A 14,729-nucleotide genomic window follows, 5' to 3' on the forward strand; every position below is an offset into this window, starting at 1 on the left:
AACATAGGAGAAAATTATTTTTGGATATGGTTTCAAAAGCACAGGCAACTAAAAGAAGCAAAGATAATTAGACTACATCAAATAAAAAATGCTCTGCAGAACAAAAGAAACAATCAACAGAGTGAAGAGACAGCCTACAGAATATTTACAAACCATATCAGAGAGGGGTGAATATTCAAACTACACAGGGAACACAAACAACTCAATAGCAAGAAAACAAATATCCTAATTTTAAAACAGGAAAAGGACCTATATAGACGTTTCTTAAAAGAAGGCACATCAGAGCCGGGCGTGGTGGCTCACGCTTGTAATTCCAGCATTTGGGAGGCTAAGATTGGAGGATCGCAGTTCGAGGACAGCCTCAGCTACTTAGTGAGGCCCTCTGCAACTTAGTGAGACCCCGTTTCAAAATAAAGAATAAGAAATAGGGTAGGGGGTGTAGCTCGGAGGTTGAATGCCCCTGGGTTCCATCCCCAGACCCTCCCACACACAAAAAAAAAGGAAGGCAGATTAGAAGAAGTCCAACATTATGTTTTTATATCCAGGAAATGCAAAAATCAATCCATAATGAGATTTCACACCTGTTAGACTGGCTATTTTCAAAGAGAGGAAAGTTAAGTATTAGCTAGAATGTGGGAATAAAAAAGGTACCCTTGCTTACCTAGGTGGGGATGTAAATTAGTGTGAACACTATGGAAAACAGTATGGTGGTTCCTCAAAGGATTGAAAATAAAACTATGATATGATCCAGTAACCCCACTACTAGTTATATGTCCAAAGGAACCGAAATCATTATCTGTGGGAGATACCTGTAATTTCATGTCCGTTATAGCATTACTTACGATAGCCACAAAACGGAGTCAACTTCAATGTCTACCAATGGGTGGATGGATCATAAAACATAACAAAAGTTCACACTAGAATCCTATCCATTCCTTGAAAAGAAGGAAATCAGATATAATGTCTAGTGAAATGATTCAGGATTTGTCTTTCTACACAAATCTGTATGATCTCACATGTATGTGAAATCTAAAAAAAAAAAAAAATAGAAAAAGAAAAGAAAAGAAATCACCATTTCTTAGAAGCAGAGAGAGTAGAATGGTGTGGTGTTCACTAAGAGCTGGGAGGTAGGTTGAGGAGGTGTTAGTCAAAAAGTACGAAATTCCATGCAGGAGTAAGTTCGAGATACCTATTTTACAGTATGGTGAGTTAAGATAATAATGATGTATTGCACACTGGGAAATTGCTGAGAATATATTTTATATGTTCTCACTGTGAACAAAAAAATATTTGAGGAAATGCTCATGTTAACTAGCTCAAATTAGCGATTCTATAATGTGTACATATTTATAAATATCATGTAAAATGCCATAAATTATAATAGCAAAAGGTAAAGATCCTCAAGATACAAGAATCAAATTTCCCCTCCTCCATGTTGGGAATATTGGTTATTTTTCTCTCCAAATTTCTTCTTCCCTTTTTGATTGCTTCCATTCTCTAATTCACCTTCAATCTTCAAAAAGAGTTGTTATTTTATACTTTCAATGCAGAGCACGAAAGTCACCTGTAGTTTTAGAACTTTATCTGCTCAATGAAATACATGAAATTGATTTCAGGAAGAGGCAACAGATGTAAGAGAAAGAGTTTATAGGTTTATAATTTGATATCTCTGCTCAAACTCGCAACCACCTACAAGTTTGTGGGAACATATGCCGCTCCGAATCTCAGTTTCTTTCTTACATAAAAATAAACTGACACTTACTGTAAAGATTTGTTTTAAAAAATAAATGAGATGTTTTCTGTAGAAGAGTACTTAACAGAGAGTAAGTAGACCATGATAGAGATCTGTCGTTTGCTCTCACCGATAGAAACAGTGAGTGAAAAATGGCTTTCATGAACTTTGGGATGGTATATAATCTACCCCTCTCATGTCATTTAATATCCTCAGCCAAGATGAAAGGATACACATTTTGAACTTTCTTTATACCTTTCAGAGTGGAGGATGTTTATGACTAAAAAAAAAAATGTTTGTTTGTTCGATAGGGGTTAGTCAAGAACAGCTTCTTAATCCTCTAAAAAACTGAATATTGCAAATGTCATGGATAAAGCATTGGCTGTTCCGCTATGCCACGCATGCTCTGGCCTCCCTTACGACAATCACTTCGATTAAATCGTTTGTCTCTGACACATCTAATGAAGTCATGTTCACGATCAGCCTAATCACGGAACACAGTTTAGTACATATTTTGATGGGAAAGCTGTTTGTATCGGCTGAAATGTGTAGCAAATATATAATTGCAGAAAATGTTCATTATGCTTTCAGCCCGACAATCCTGGGCTTGAATCCTTTTATGCATATTTAGTCATTTGAAGATTGATTGTTTTGGGGACTGCACTAACAAAAAGATTAGTTTTAAGCAAAATATGTGTCAAGCAATTGGAGCAGTGAACAATTATAAATGCAGTAATGCTGAACCATCTAGTTTATACGAAAATCTAAATTCTGGGGAAATCACACATCTCTAGGTAAATGCTATACATTACTGAAACTGGTCTTAGTTTCAAGCATGTGAAAATAAACCAGAAAAAAATAAGTACGTTTTGGGAAGTTACCTATAAACAATATTTTTCCAGAATGTTGGTAATGAGCTTCAGTTTGGGTCTAACTAATTTTTTAATTCATCAACCAGTGGTTGACTAATCAGACCTTCCATTCAGAGATTTTTTTTTTTTACAGCCAAGAGATTTATTTAGGCAGCATGGTCAGAAGGAGAAGCAGAGAGAGAGAGAGAGAGAGAGAGAGAGAGAGAGAGAGAGAGAGAGAGAGAGAAGAGAGAGAGAGAAAGGGAGAAAGAAAGAGAAAGAGAAAGAGAGAGAAAGAGATAAAGAAAGAAAGAAAGAAGGAAGGAAGGAAGGAAAGAAAGAAAGAAAGAGCCCATTCAGAGACTTTTTAAAGTGAGGTTATAACATCTGCCTTTATGGTTATCAATGATTGACAGGCCCTGTGATGTTCGAGCTTGGTGCTAATTAGAACTGAGACTTACATCGCTCTCATGACCTTCTCGAAGGTTGTAAGTGAGGTCGTGCTGAATGTCTTCAACAAACTTGTGAGCATATTCTGGGTAAAGGTCGAGCACTTCAAAGAGTCCTTTGAGGATGATGCACTGAAGATCACAGTAGGTTAAAGCCTTCACATCTGCGTTGGTCTTGATCACTTGGTCCTTAATTGATAGGTTTGCTCCAATTAAATCTCCTTTCCCTATAAACAGGAGGGAGGGAGGGAGGGAGGGAGGGAGGGAGGGAGGGAGGGAGGGAGAGAGAGAGAGTCTTTTAAAGTGAGCTTAGGACTGCTAACTTCATTGTAACGTATTAGACTTTTAGACTTTTAGGCTCATTTCTCTCAGATCACATGGAAAGGAGAAAAATCTTTACCTGGAGCAGGGTTGAGACTTGAGAAGCAGTAAATCATTGTGCAATAGAGATGGTTGGCAGCATCTCTCCCCTACCCTCTAATTGTGATAACTCAAGAAATGTTCGAACCTTGCTGAACGTTTTCTGGTGGGCAAAACTGTCACTGGTTGCAAACACTGATCTAGGAGATACTGGCCGAAGGATATATAGTCAGGAATTGTAGGTCATAGAATGACCAGGTCCCTTGCAGAACTTGGCAAATGGCTTCAAGACAAAATACTGGTCATTGTGTGAGAGCTGCCCTTGCCATTCAAGAAACGCAATGATGGCTCAGATTTTTTTTCTAGCTAGAAAAAGTGGCTCTGTGCTTCTGGGGTCAGGCCATCAAGAGGGGTATTCATTATTTTGAACCATAATAGAAGCGTGATCTTAAGTTTGCAAACACACTCAGGTCCTTTTATTTTCTTCCGATCATGTCTACGAGACAGGAAGGTGATGTGAGAGGATGAACTCCCTACCCCTCTTCTCAGAGTTGGCAGGAAGAGATAACTATTTGAGCATCAGGAACAATGAACTGACTACACAACGCACAAAGGACAGCTCAGAGTTGTAATGTTCATGGACAGTGCAAAAAAACCATGTTCTGCATCACACTGGAGAATGAATTACAAATCATGGGCTCTCCACTTGTGCTGCTGCAGGGAGAGAGATGAACACTACTTTATCCTGCTAACCCATGCCCACCCCACCCCACATACACACCCAGCATCCCTCACCTGTTCTGCCTGCAGTTCCCTTACTGACCAGCCTTAGGCTGTATTCACCCACCTAGTAACTAACTTGTTTGCTTGAATCTACTGAATAGATAACATTAAACAATTTATTTGAATCTTTCAAGTTCTTACTTTGATCTAATCAGTTTAGCAGGAAGGTGAGCATAACACTGTGTTAGGCTTTAATTGCTGCTATTTATTATTATTATTATTATTATTATTATTATTATTCTGAGGATTGAACCCCGGGGGTATTCTACTGTTAATCTCCATTCCCAGCCCTATTTTATTTTTTATTTTGACACAGGGTCTAAGTTGTGGAGGGACTAAGTTGATGAGGCTGGCCATGAACTAGATAACTAATAATTCTCCTGTTTCAGCCTCTCAAGTACTAGGATTACCAGCGTGCACCAGCACTCCCAGTTTCACTTCTATTATTTTAATGATCACTTTGCTCCATTTCAAATGAAAACAACCACCAACAATTGAACAACAATAGATATCAATGAGATGTCATTAGAACAAATTGCCCCCACCATCCTCATTCAATATTTTTTCAACTTCTAAATTTTCATGTTTTATTATGCCCAAAATCTGTGCAAAGTCCCTGCAAGTAGCTAGCTCTAATAAAATCTATTCTATTTAATATTTCAGTAAATGGAAATCTACCTAGTTAATCGTGAACAAAAGATACTCATTTATTTTTATGTATGAATAAAAAAATTGTAGGTCTTAAGTTATTGAATACATCTAAGTCTTAGCTTTCAACACTATTGGATTTAAGGTTCAAAACTGAGTCTATTTTGACAGAAGAAAAAGCAGACTAAAATCTATGTTTATCGACCCTAAGAGATGATAAATAATCCACAAATTCAGACAAATTCAGATTGGACTTGCTGTCACTAACATTGTTAAACATGGAATTTCATTTTCTGTATATTTTGTTAGAAATCTAAATTGCTCCTCAAAAAGTCAAAATTGGGTACAGATACAAGATGTAAGTGTAGCCAAGATTTCTCGAATGCAACAAATTTTTCAAACTTATGCAGTTGGGGGAGAATGACTAATGAGGCGGTGTCTTAATACAGCGCACACTCACATTCTCTGTAAGCAGGTGGAAGAAATTTAGGATCACCTCATTTGCATATTTGAGTAGCTGTGGGATGGCTATTTCAGCCACAATGACAGTAGGTATAAAAATATCACCCACATTTTGCTAAACTTGCCACCCTAGAAAGAATTCCATGAATATTTATGGAGCACGGGCCCAGTGTGTTGGATTCCACGCTGAGCCCTGGCAAGCAAGGTAAATACCAGCATGATGCCCATCCTCGCTGATTTTATAGTCTTTCTGTACCAATTTCTCACTGATGCCTAGATTTAAGTTCTTAAGCTAAGTTTCTTACTTACTTACTTTCAGTACCTGCATTTCTAAAAGAAGAAAAAGATATATATTTGGTACTGGCGATTGAACCAGGGGGTTTCTACCTCTGAGGTCCAGCCCCAGCCCTATTTTATTTTTTATTTCGAAATAGGGTATCACTAAGTTGCTGGCTTCAAACCGGAATACTGTCTCAGCTTCTCAAGTAGTGGGATTACAAGTGTGTGCTACCGGGCTTGGCTACGAGAAAGAGTTCTGTGACTCCTTACCGTCTCTATTTTTTCAGAATAATGCTATTGACTTTACTAATTTGTCATTCTTCCAATGAGAAGAAAATAACGATGAGACACAGCTGCAAACGATCAGGTTAGAGCTATAAACTTAAGCTTAATTACATCGCGGCAGCCGAATGAGCCATCTGTGTGGAGGCTTTGTCATTTTCTTTTAAAACAACAACGAAGAAATTGATGGAAAAACATAAGTGTGTGGATATGAAATGAGTGTGTATACCACCAACAAATCCTATCTTTAGAACAAACTGCCTTCCCAGGTATCAGATTAAAAAATGTCTCCACGTGTTGATAGGGCAATAGGGTTGCCTGGAAAAGTGTAGGGCTTGACGGTTTGTTTGACCATACCTCTTCCGCACCGCACATTTATGTATCAATTCATTTCACTGGCAGAGTGAATGTGTTTTAAGTATCTACTTTTGCTACTCTGAAGTTGTTAGCATCACTCTTTTTTACTCTATTTGGTGTCTTTTTGCTTCCATACTGGATTTTAGGATTGTCTTTTCTAGTTTTGTAATAATGTCATTCACATTTTGAGGGGCATTGCATTGAGTGTTTACATTCCTTTCAGTAGCATGGCCATTTTTAACAAACTTAATTTCAATCCATGAATATGGGAAGTTTTTCCACCTCTAGTGTCTTCTTCAATTTCTTTGGTGTTTTTTTGTAATTTTCATTGAAGAGATCTTTTACCTCATTGGTTTAGTTTATTACTAGGTATTTTAATTTTAGTTACTGGCTACTATGAACAAGATTAATTTTTAAATATCTCAGTGAGGTCATTATTGGTGCATAGAAATGTTACTGATTTTTTGTTGTTGTTGTTGATTTTGGATCCTACTACTTAGCTGAAAAAAATTTTTTTAGATCCAAACATTCTTTGGTAGAGCCGTCTTCTTCTTCTTCTTCTTCTTCTTCTTCTTCTTCTTCTTCTTCTTCTTCTTCTTCTTCTTCTTCTTCTTCTTCTTCTTCTTCTTCTTCTTCTTCTTCTCCTTCTCCTTCTCCTTCTCCTTTTCCTTCTCCTTCTCCCTCTCCCTCTCCCTCTTCTTCTTCTCCTCCTTCTCCTTCTCCTTGTTCTTCTTCTTCTGTACTGAGGGTGGAACCCAGAGGCTTTCTACCTCCGGGCTATACTCCCAGACCTACTTTGTATTTTATTTGGAAACAGGGTCTCACTAAGTTGCTGAGAGCATCACTAAGTAGCTGAGGCTGGCTTCGAACCTGTGTTATCCTCCTGTCTCAGCCTCCCAAGTGCGGGGATTACAAGCATGCGCCACCACGCCCAACTTTTTAAAAAATTTCTATGCACAAAAGTATATCCTTAGCAAACAAGGATAATTTGATTTCCTCTTTTTCTATTTGTATATTGTTTATTTATTTTTGGGCTAATTGTTCAGGCTAAGATTTCTAGTACTGGTTTAGCAAGAATGTTGAGAATGGATATCCTTGTCATGTTCTTGATTTTAAAGAAAATGTTTTCAGCTTTTCTCCATTTAGTATTATTATATTGGACATGATTATTTATTCAGGGGTTTTATTCTGAAGTGTGTTGAATTTTACCAAATAATTTAGAATTTTCCTCATCTGTTGAGATGATCATGTGATTTTTATCCTTGATTATTTTTATGCTTATTGATTTGCCTATCTTGGCCCATCCTTACATATATGGAATGAAGACAACTTGATCATAACAAATGATCTTTTTAATGTGTCGATGGATTTGATTTTCAAGTATTTTATTGAGAATTCTTGCATCTATGTTCATCAGGGATATTGGTCTGCAGTTGTTTATTTTTGTTCTTTCCTTGGGTTTTGGTAAGAAGATAATACTGGATTTGTAGAATAAGTTTTTCTATTTTATGGAAGAGTTTGAGAAGCACTGGTGTTAGTTCTTCTTTAAAAGTCTAACAAAATCCAGTAGTAGTGAATTTATTCAGTCTTAGGTTCTTTTCTTTTTATTTATTTATTTATTTATTTATTTTTATGTGGATCATATTGAAAATGACATCATTCAGGCTGTGCTTGGTGCCCTCCCCCCCTACATTTGCTCCCTCTTCCAACAATGAGTGTCCAGGTTAACCATGATGCATTCTATATTATTTTATTTAAAGTGGCAAATGGGGATTATACCCAGGCACATTCTACTTCTGAGCTAGAGCAGTAACCCTATTTTTTTATTTTTTTGAAGCAAAGGTCTCACTAATTTGCTGAGGTCTTTGCTAAGTTGCTGAGGATGGTCTTGAACCTGTGATCCTTCTGTCCCAGCCTCCCAAGTATTGAGATTACTGATGTGTGCCACCGTGCCAGGCTCTTCTTTGTTGGGAGTATTATTATTATTATTATTATTATTATTATTACTGTTTTGATCTCATACTTGTCATTGATTTATTTTATTTATAATCTTGGTAGGTCATAGGTGTTCAGGAAATTTTCCATTTCTCTTAGATTTTTATATTCACATATAGTTTTTTTCCAAAATATTCCCCAAAGATTCTTCAAATTCAGTGGTATCTGTTGTACTTTCTCTCTTTTCATGTGCATTTTTGTTTATTTGGGCATTTTCTCTCTTCCTGTTTGTTAATGTAGCCAAAGATCTGTCAATTTTGCTTATATTTTAAGAGAAAGAATCAACTCTTAGCTTCATGGATGCTTTGTACTGTTCTCTCAGTCTCTATTTCATTTGTCTGCAGTGATCCTTATTTCTTTCTTTCCTTCTACTGACTTGGGCTTTGGTTTGTTCTTGTTTTCTTAGACCTTGAGATGCATCATTAGGTCATTTATTTGCGATCTTTATTTTTTAAGTAGGTACTTATTGCAGTCAACTTTCCTTTTAGTACTGCTTTTGCTTTATTCCACATATTCTGGTATGTTATATTTCCATTTTGATTTGATTCAAGGAATTTTTAAATCCCCCCCCGACTTCTTTAATGGTCCATTGTTCATTTAAAAGTATATTGTTTAATATCCATGTGTTTGTATAATGTCTGCAGTTTCTTCTGGTGTTGATTAGTTTTGTTTTTATTTCATTGTGATCTGATAAGATGCAGGATTTTTTTTTTTTTTTTTTGAGTCCTGGGGATGAAACCCAGGGCCATTCTACCTCTGAGCAACACCCCCAGCCCTATTTTTTATTCTTTATTTTTGAAACAGGGCCTCACTGATTTGCAAGGGGCCTCACTAAGTAGTAGCTGAGCCTGGCCACAAACCTATGATCCTCCTGTCTCAGCCTCCTAAATACTCGGATTATAAGTGTGTGCCACCATGCCCAGCAGAAAATTATTTTAATTTTTCTGAATTTGCTAAGACTTACTTTGTGGCCTAATACATGGTCTGTTTTGGAAAAAAAAAGCTTCCATGTACAGATGAAAAAAAATTGTATTCTATAGCTATTGGGTGAAATATTCTGTCAAGTCCATTCGATTTATAGTGTATTTTTATTTTGGTGGTACTGGGGTTCCTGGAAGCCTTCTCCCTCCAGGCTACACTCCTAGACCTATTTTTATATTTTTATTTGGAAACAGGGTCTCAAGCCAGCGAGGCTGGCTTCAAACCTGTGTGATCCTCTTGTCTCCGCCTCCCAAGTGCAGGGATTACAAGTGTGTGCCACCACTCCCGGCTATAGTGTAATTTTAGTGTGACTTTTTTGGTCTAATTATCTATGTATTTGAGATAACAAATGAGAAATAACTGCCAGTTCTATCTAACTTAATCCTAACAAAATGATAAGACCTTTGACTTTGCAAAGTTGAAAAGAGGGAGTCTCATAGTAGTATTGAAAATGAACTAGCCAGGCATGGAAGGATATGCCTATAACATCAGTACTTAGGAGGCTGAGATAGGAGAATTAAAAGATTGAGGCCAGCAGTGCTTGGTAACTTAGCGACATTATCTTTTAGAATTATAAAATGGCTCGGGGGGGGGTGTAGCTTAGAGGTAGAATGACCCTTGGTTCAATCCTCAGTAAAATATGCCACACAAACAAGAAAAGAAAAAGAAAAAAAACTATTGATGATGAACTGACCAGTTGACAATACACTGTTTTAGTTCCATTCCACATCTTTCTATTAAGTAGGAAAACATAGGCAGTGAGTTTAGAACTGAGCCCAAATTTCAAAAGGCAAAATCCACCTTTCTTACAAGATAAAGCAATGGAAAGCACATGAGTCTGTCACCATAACTAGCCTCCGTCTCTTCACCCTTAACTGGGGACAACTATATGGTTTTAGTATGTTTGAGCGGCTGTAACAACATACAGTGATTTGGGTAGCCTACAAACAACACACATCTGTTGCTCCCAGTTCTAGAGCCAGGAAGTCCAAGATGAAGGCTTCTGCACATTCTGTGTCTGATGCAGGTAGAAAGGACAAGGCAACTCTTTTTTTATAAGAATACTAATCCCATTCATGAAGGCTCTGATCCCATGACCCAATCACTTTCCCAAGTCCCTGTCCCCCCAAACCATCACATTGATGGTTATATTTGGCATATGAGTTTTGAGGGGACCCCCAAATTCAGACCATAGCACCAACCTAATAAAGTTGCAAGACTTAAATTGGATGATAAACAAAAAATACCCATTTCGTATTAGGGGTTCAATAAATATTAGTTTTCTTCTATATCCCAAAATATAATATCTTGAAGCTCACTACATAGAATCCACTAGTAATAGGTGGACAATGATTACATAGAATAATTAATACTACTTAGAGAAGGAAAAAGTGGACATGGAGTCCACAATGTGAGTTAGCTTTGGCTTTGGTAAAACAGAGAAAATGCCTCTCTAATCTGCCTTTCTAGACTTGCGAAAGCTTAAATGAGGGTCTGTGTTTGAAAATACTTAGTAAGCCGGGCGTGGTGGCGCACACTTGTAATCCCTGTGCTTGGGAGGCGGAGACAGGAGTATGGCGCAAGTTCGAAGCCAGCCGAGCTGGCTTAAGAGACCCTGTTTCCAAATAAAAAAGTATAAAAATATGTCTGGGAGTGTAGCCCAGAGGTTGAAGGGTTTCCAGGAACCCCAGTACCACAAAAAAAAAAAAAAAAGAAGAGAAAGAAAGAAAGAAAGAAAGAAAGAAAGAAAGAAAGAAAGAAAATACTTAGTAAGAGGTTCTTTACAAATAATTGGTCCTTAGAATAAACAAAAAGTACTCCAGTGCCATCTTTTTATTAACAGGAAGTCTATGCATTGGTGTATTAAGTTTGTGTTTAAAATATATCTTGAATTTAGTTGCCACTCACCATCCTTGCTACCACCTTGGTCTAGAGTCCTATCAGGTTCTTCAGCTAAGTTTGGTTTCTACAAGGGCAAGGATCTTGGCCATTTCCTCTCCTTCTGTATTCTCAGTGTTAAGAACAGTAGCAGATTCACTGGTAGACCCTTGCATAGTATTAGTTGAATAAACAAGCAAGAGAGGATTTTAAAGGAAGTTCACATTAAACTGTGACAGTTTCTACATTAACGCTCCATGCCATCTTTTGTAAGCAGCACTTAGTATTTCAATGAAGACTAATTATGTCTTAATATTTGGCATCAATTTGGGAACACATTTTTCTCACAATTATCTTAGGAGTTTTCTTTGAGGAAATAAAGAGTTCATAGTCACCTTGACAGTATTAGGTTAATAACTGCAATGATAGTTTATTCTTGAAGCATAATTCTTTTTGCTCTGTTTCTAGAACACATAAAACTTTTTGCTGTTGTTGTTGTTGTTCTCTGAATTGATTCTCTACAATACAGTAATGTCCTTTTTTTATATTGGGGATTAAACCCAGGGGTGTTCTACCTCCAAGCTATACAGCTTTTCATTTTTTTATTTTGAAATAAGGTCTTGTTAAGTTGCTGGGGGCTTTGCTAGATCGCCAAGGCTGGATTTAAATCTGTGATCCTCCTGTCTCAGTTTCCCAGATACTGGGATCACAGGCATACCTTACCAGGCCCAGCTCAGTAATATCCTCTTAAAACAGTAGATATTTCACCAGGACAAAGTATATGTCATGTTTAGTAACTTGGCTTTAGGAAATTAGACAGAAATGAATTAATTTTCTTACTATGTGATTTAGGCAATTAACTAAGGTGCTGTTTATTCATTTATAATGATACTTATACCACTGGATGTGTGTGTGTGTGTGTGTGTGTGTGTGTGTGTGTGTGTGTGTGTGTGGTACTGGGGATTGAGCTCAGGAAATTCTACCTTTGAGCTAAACTCCCAGCTCTATTTTATTTTATTTTTTTATTTTTAAACAGGGTCTTGCTAAGTTGCTGATGTTGGCTGCAAACCTGCAATCCTCTGGTCTCAGCCTCCCAAGTAGTGGGATCACAAGCATGTGCCACCAGGCCCAGCACACCACTGGATTTTTAAACAAGAACCAAATAATACGTTGGATATAACACGAGCCTATATTATTAAACCCATATGAAAACCAATCCTGAGTCCATATATTCATCTGTAACTTTCCTACTCTCACCACAGATTTTCTCCCATTTTATCTTTTTACATTCATGCTGCAGAGTAAAACTGCACAGAAGCTTTTCGACGCAGACTTACCAAGAATAGCCAGCACCATGCTGTCTTTAAGAACTTCCATGGAACCTGAGCACACGAAGTAGATGGCCTGCAGAGCATCTCCTTGACGCAGCAGATACTCCCCCGGAGCACAGAAAGAGGTTTTGATGTGCAGAGACAGAGATCTGAGGCAGCCCCGGCTGGCACATTCGAACAGGGACAGCTGTAAGATCTCCTTGTTCAGATGCATGGTGATGTCAGAACGCAGCTCATCTGGAAAGTCTTTCAAAAGCTGTCAGAGAAGACGAAAGAGGAAAATAAACTGGGTGAGTGTCGTCTGAGTGATCTACATTGCAAAACAACGGGGCTGCTCTTCCTGCTCTTTGGCCAGCCGGAACATAGAAAAGGAAATCTAGGCATATATAATTCTGAACAGATTTTTTCTGTGACTGTGGCCCGAAGCGTGTGCTATTGAGTAATCAGCAGACGATGAGTCTGGAGGAGTGGAAAGCTTTATAAGCGCCTTGGGAGGAAAACATAAAACTCATTGTGTCTAGCTTCTTCCAGAGATTCTTATTCAGGACAGAACATACAGAATCTGGACTTCCTGGTGTTTAATCTGGCATCAGGATCTTAGGAAAAGAGGAAAACTCAAATTACTACTCTTAAAATGTTGATTATTGGTTCGGTTGATGGGCTGGCGAAATGGTTGGTTAATTTATATGATGCCCTTTTTCACAGTGGTGCGATATTTCTGGAAATCTATGGATAAAGACCGTTGGATTTGTTTTTACTTTATTGATTCTAATGGCTATTTTATCTTGCTTAATCAAATTATTCAAAATTATACTACTACACTGTTAAAATAATTAGTTCCTTAAAAAGGAAAGACAAGAATGAAAACAAATCTATTTGATCAACCAAAGTAGCAAGTTAATGTAAAACACCGGTCAGTCCAAAGTGGCGGTATGAATTCATAAACCAAAGCAGATACAAGAAGACAGATTGGGTTACATGAGTGATTAAAAAAAAAATAAGATGTAGAAGTTGCTAGGTTCATCACTTTTGAAACCTGCATTAAAAGATTTTCGTTTTACCTTAGCATTTGTTTTTTTCTGCCTGAGAACATGAACTTGAGAGATGACCCTTACCTCATTTGAATCTATTCCATTGTTGACTGACCAAGTGGTTTGAAAATATTCAAGCATCCTCTGCTTGAGCGGCTGGGGCAGGTGGTGAACGCGGATGAAGTCCTTCAGGTCCTTGGTTCTGGTGTGATAGAGAGACCACCTGGAGTACATCCTCTGAATGATAGCTGTCACGTTTCCAAACACCAGGGCATGCATTAAAGCTAAGAGAACAGCACAACATACGCGTGAGAAACAAGTGTCTCTCGGTATCAATTCATATTATTTTTTTCCCATGAAAGTGAAAAATATTATCATGAATTTTCAACATTCTCAATGAACTAAAATTTGGGGAAAAGTACCCAGATTTATGACTTTTCTACAGTCCCATAAGTAGTTAAGAGTGGCTCTTGGTGGCAATAACTGGTGAAGGAACTCTAAGAAGTATTCAGTAAGTGCTTGCTACATCAAGTACATGAAAGTGTGTATTTTCCTAAATGTTCAAAAATGAAATATCTTCCAAATGGTCAAATGTATCCCAAGAAAAACGTGCGTCCCTTAACAACTTAATGTTCCTCGTTCTTTGTGGATTCTAAAAAGAGTTTTATTCTTCTGTTATGGTTTTATAAGCACAACGGTTCTGATGCTTAAATATTTTGTTTGGAAGAAAATATCTCTATTTATGAGAAACACTCACCAAAGAAAAGAACTGATCCTGTTCCAAGTCAAAGAAATTAAATACTGATTGCGGGCTTGGTTAATATGCTTATGGGGTAAGTGTGTCAAAGCCCTGCCATTTTTACTAATATGTAATAGTTTTTTCATGGAGATTAGACTGAGTACAGAGGACAATTTTATTTCATTATTTGAACACTGCTTTCTTTAATTATGTGTCTGATTTTAACTTTGCTTTGCTTAATTATAATGTATAATACGCTAAAAAGTAAGAGAAGTAATATGTTCAGATCATTTAGCATCCTAATTTTACATTATCAATAAAATGAATTACTGGATTAATTGTAGCATTCATAAGCGTTGTTGGAAAGTACCAGTCTATGTCTGACTCACCATATTTTCAAAGTCTCATTTCAGCACAGAAAACTACTTCTAATTTAAGGAGTTAAAAAAAAAAAAAACACCAGATCTCATAGTTTTCCATTTTCCAAAGTTATTACGGCCTTTCTGTCACTAATTTTCAGTTCACCCTGGCAAAGAGTGTGTATAACTGTCAGGCCAAATCATTCCATCTG

The 14,729-nt window shown here is 37.2% G+C and overlaps 1 protein-coding gene across 1 annotated transcript in view; it reads right to left on the reverse strand.

Moving 5' to 3' along the window:
* Positions 1-14,729, reverse strand: part of KCNH8 (potassium voltage-gated channel subfamily H member 8) — a gene marked incomplete at both ends in the record, with an annotated part of 371,332 nt that overhangs the window by 62,207 nt on the left and 294,396 nt on the right. Inside the window, 3 exons of the mRNA XM_080715733.1 lie at positions 3,045-3,259; positions 12,395-12,644; positions 13,504-13,703. Coding sequence (XP_080571859.1) covers positions 3,045-3,259; positions 12,395-12,644; positions 13,504-13,703 — 665 coding nt within the window. The remainder of the gene's footprint in view (positions 1-3,044; positions 3,260-12,394; positions 12,645-13,503; positions 13,704-14,729) is intronic.

Source organism: Muscardinus avellanarius, assembly GCF_963383645.1.
Source record: "Muscardinus avellanarius genome assembly, chromosome: 18".
NCBI classification, from domain to species: domain Eukaryota; kingdom Metazoa; phylum Chordata; class Mammalia; order Rodentia; family Gliridae; genus Muscardinus; species Muscardinus avellanarius.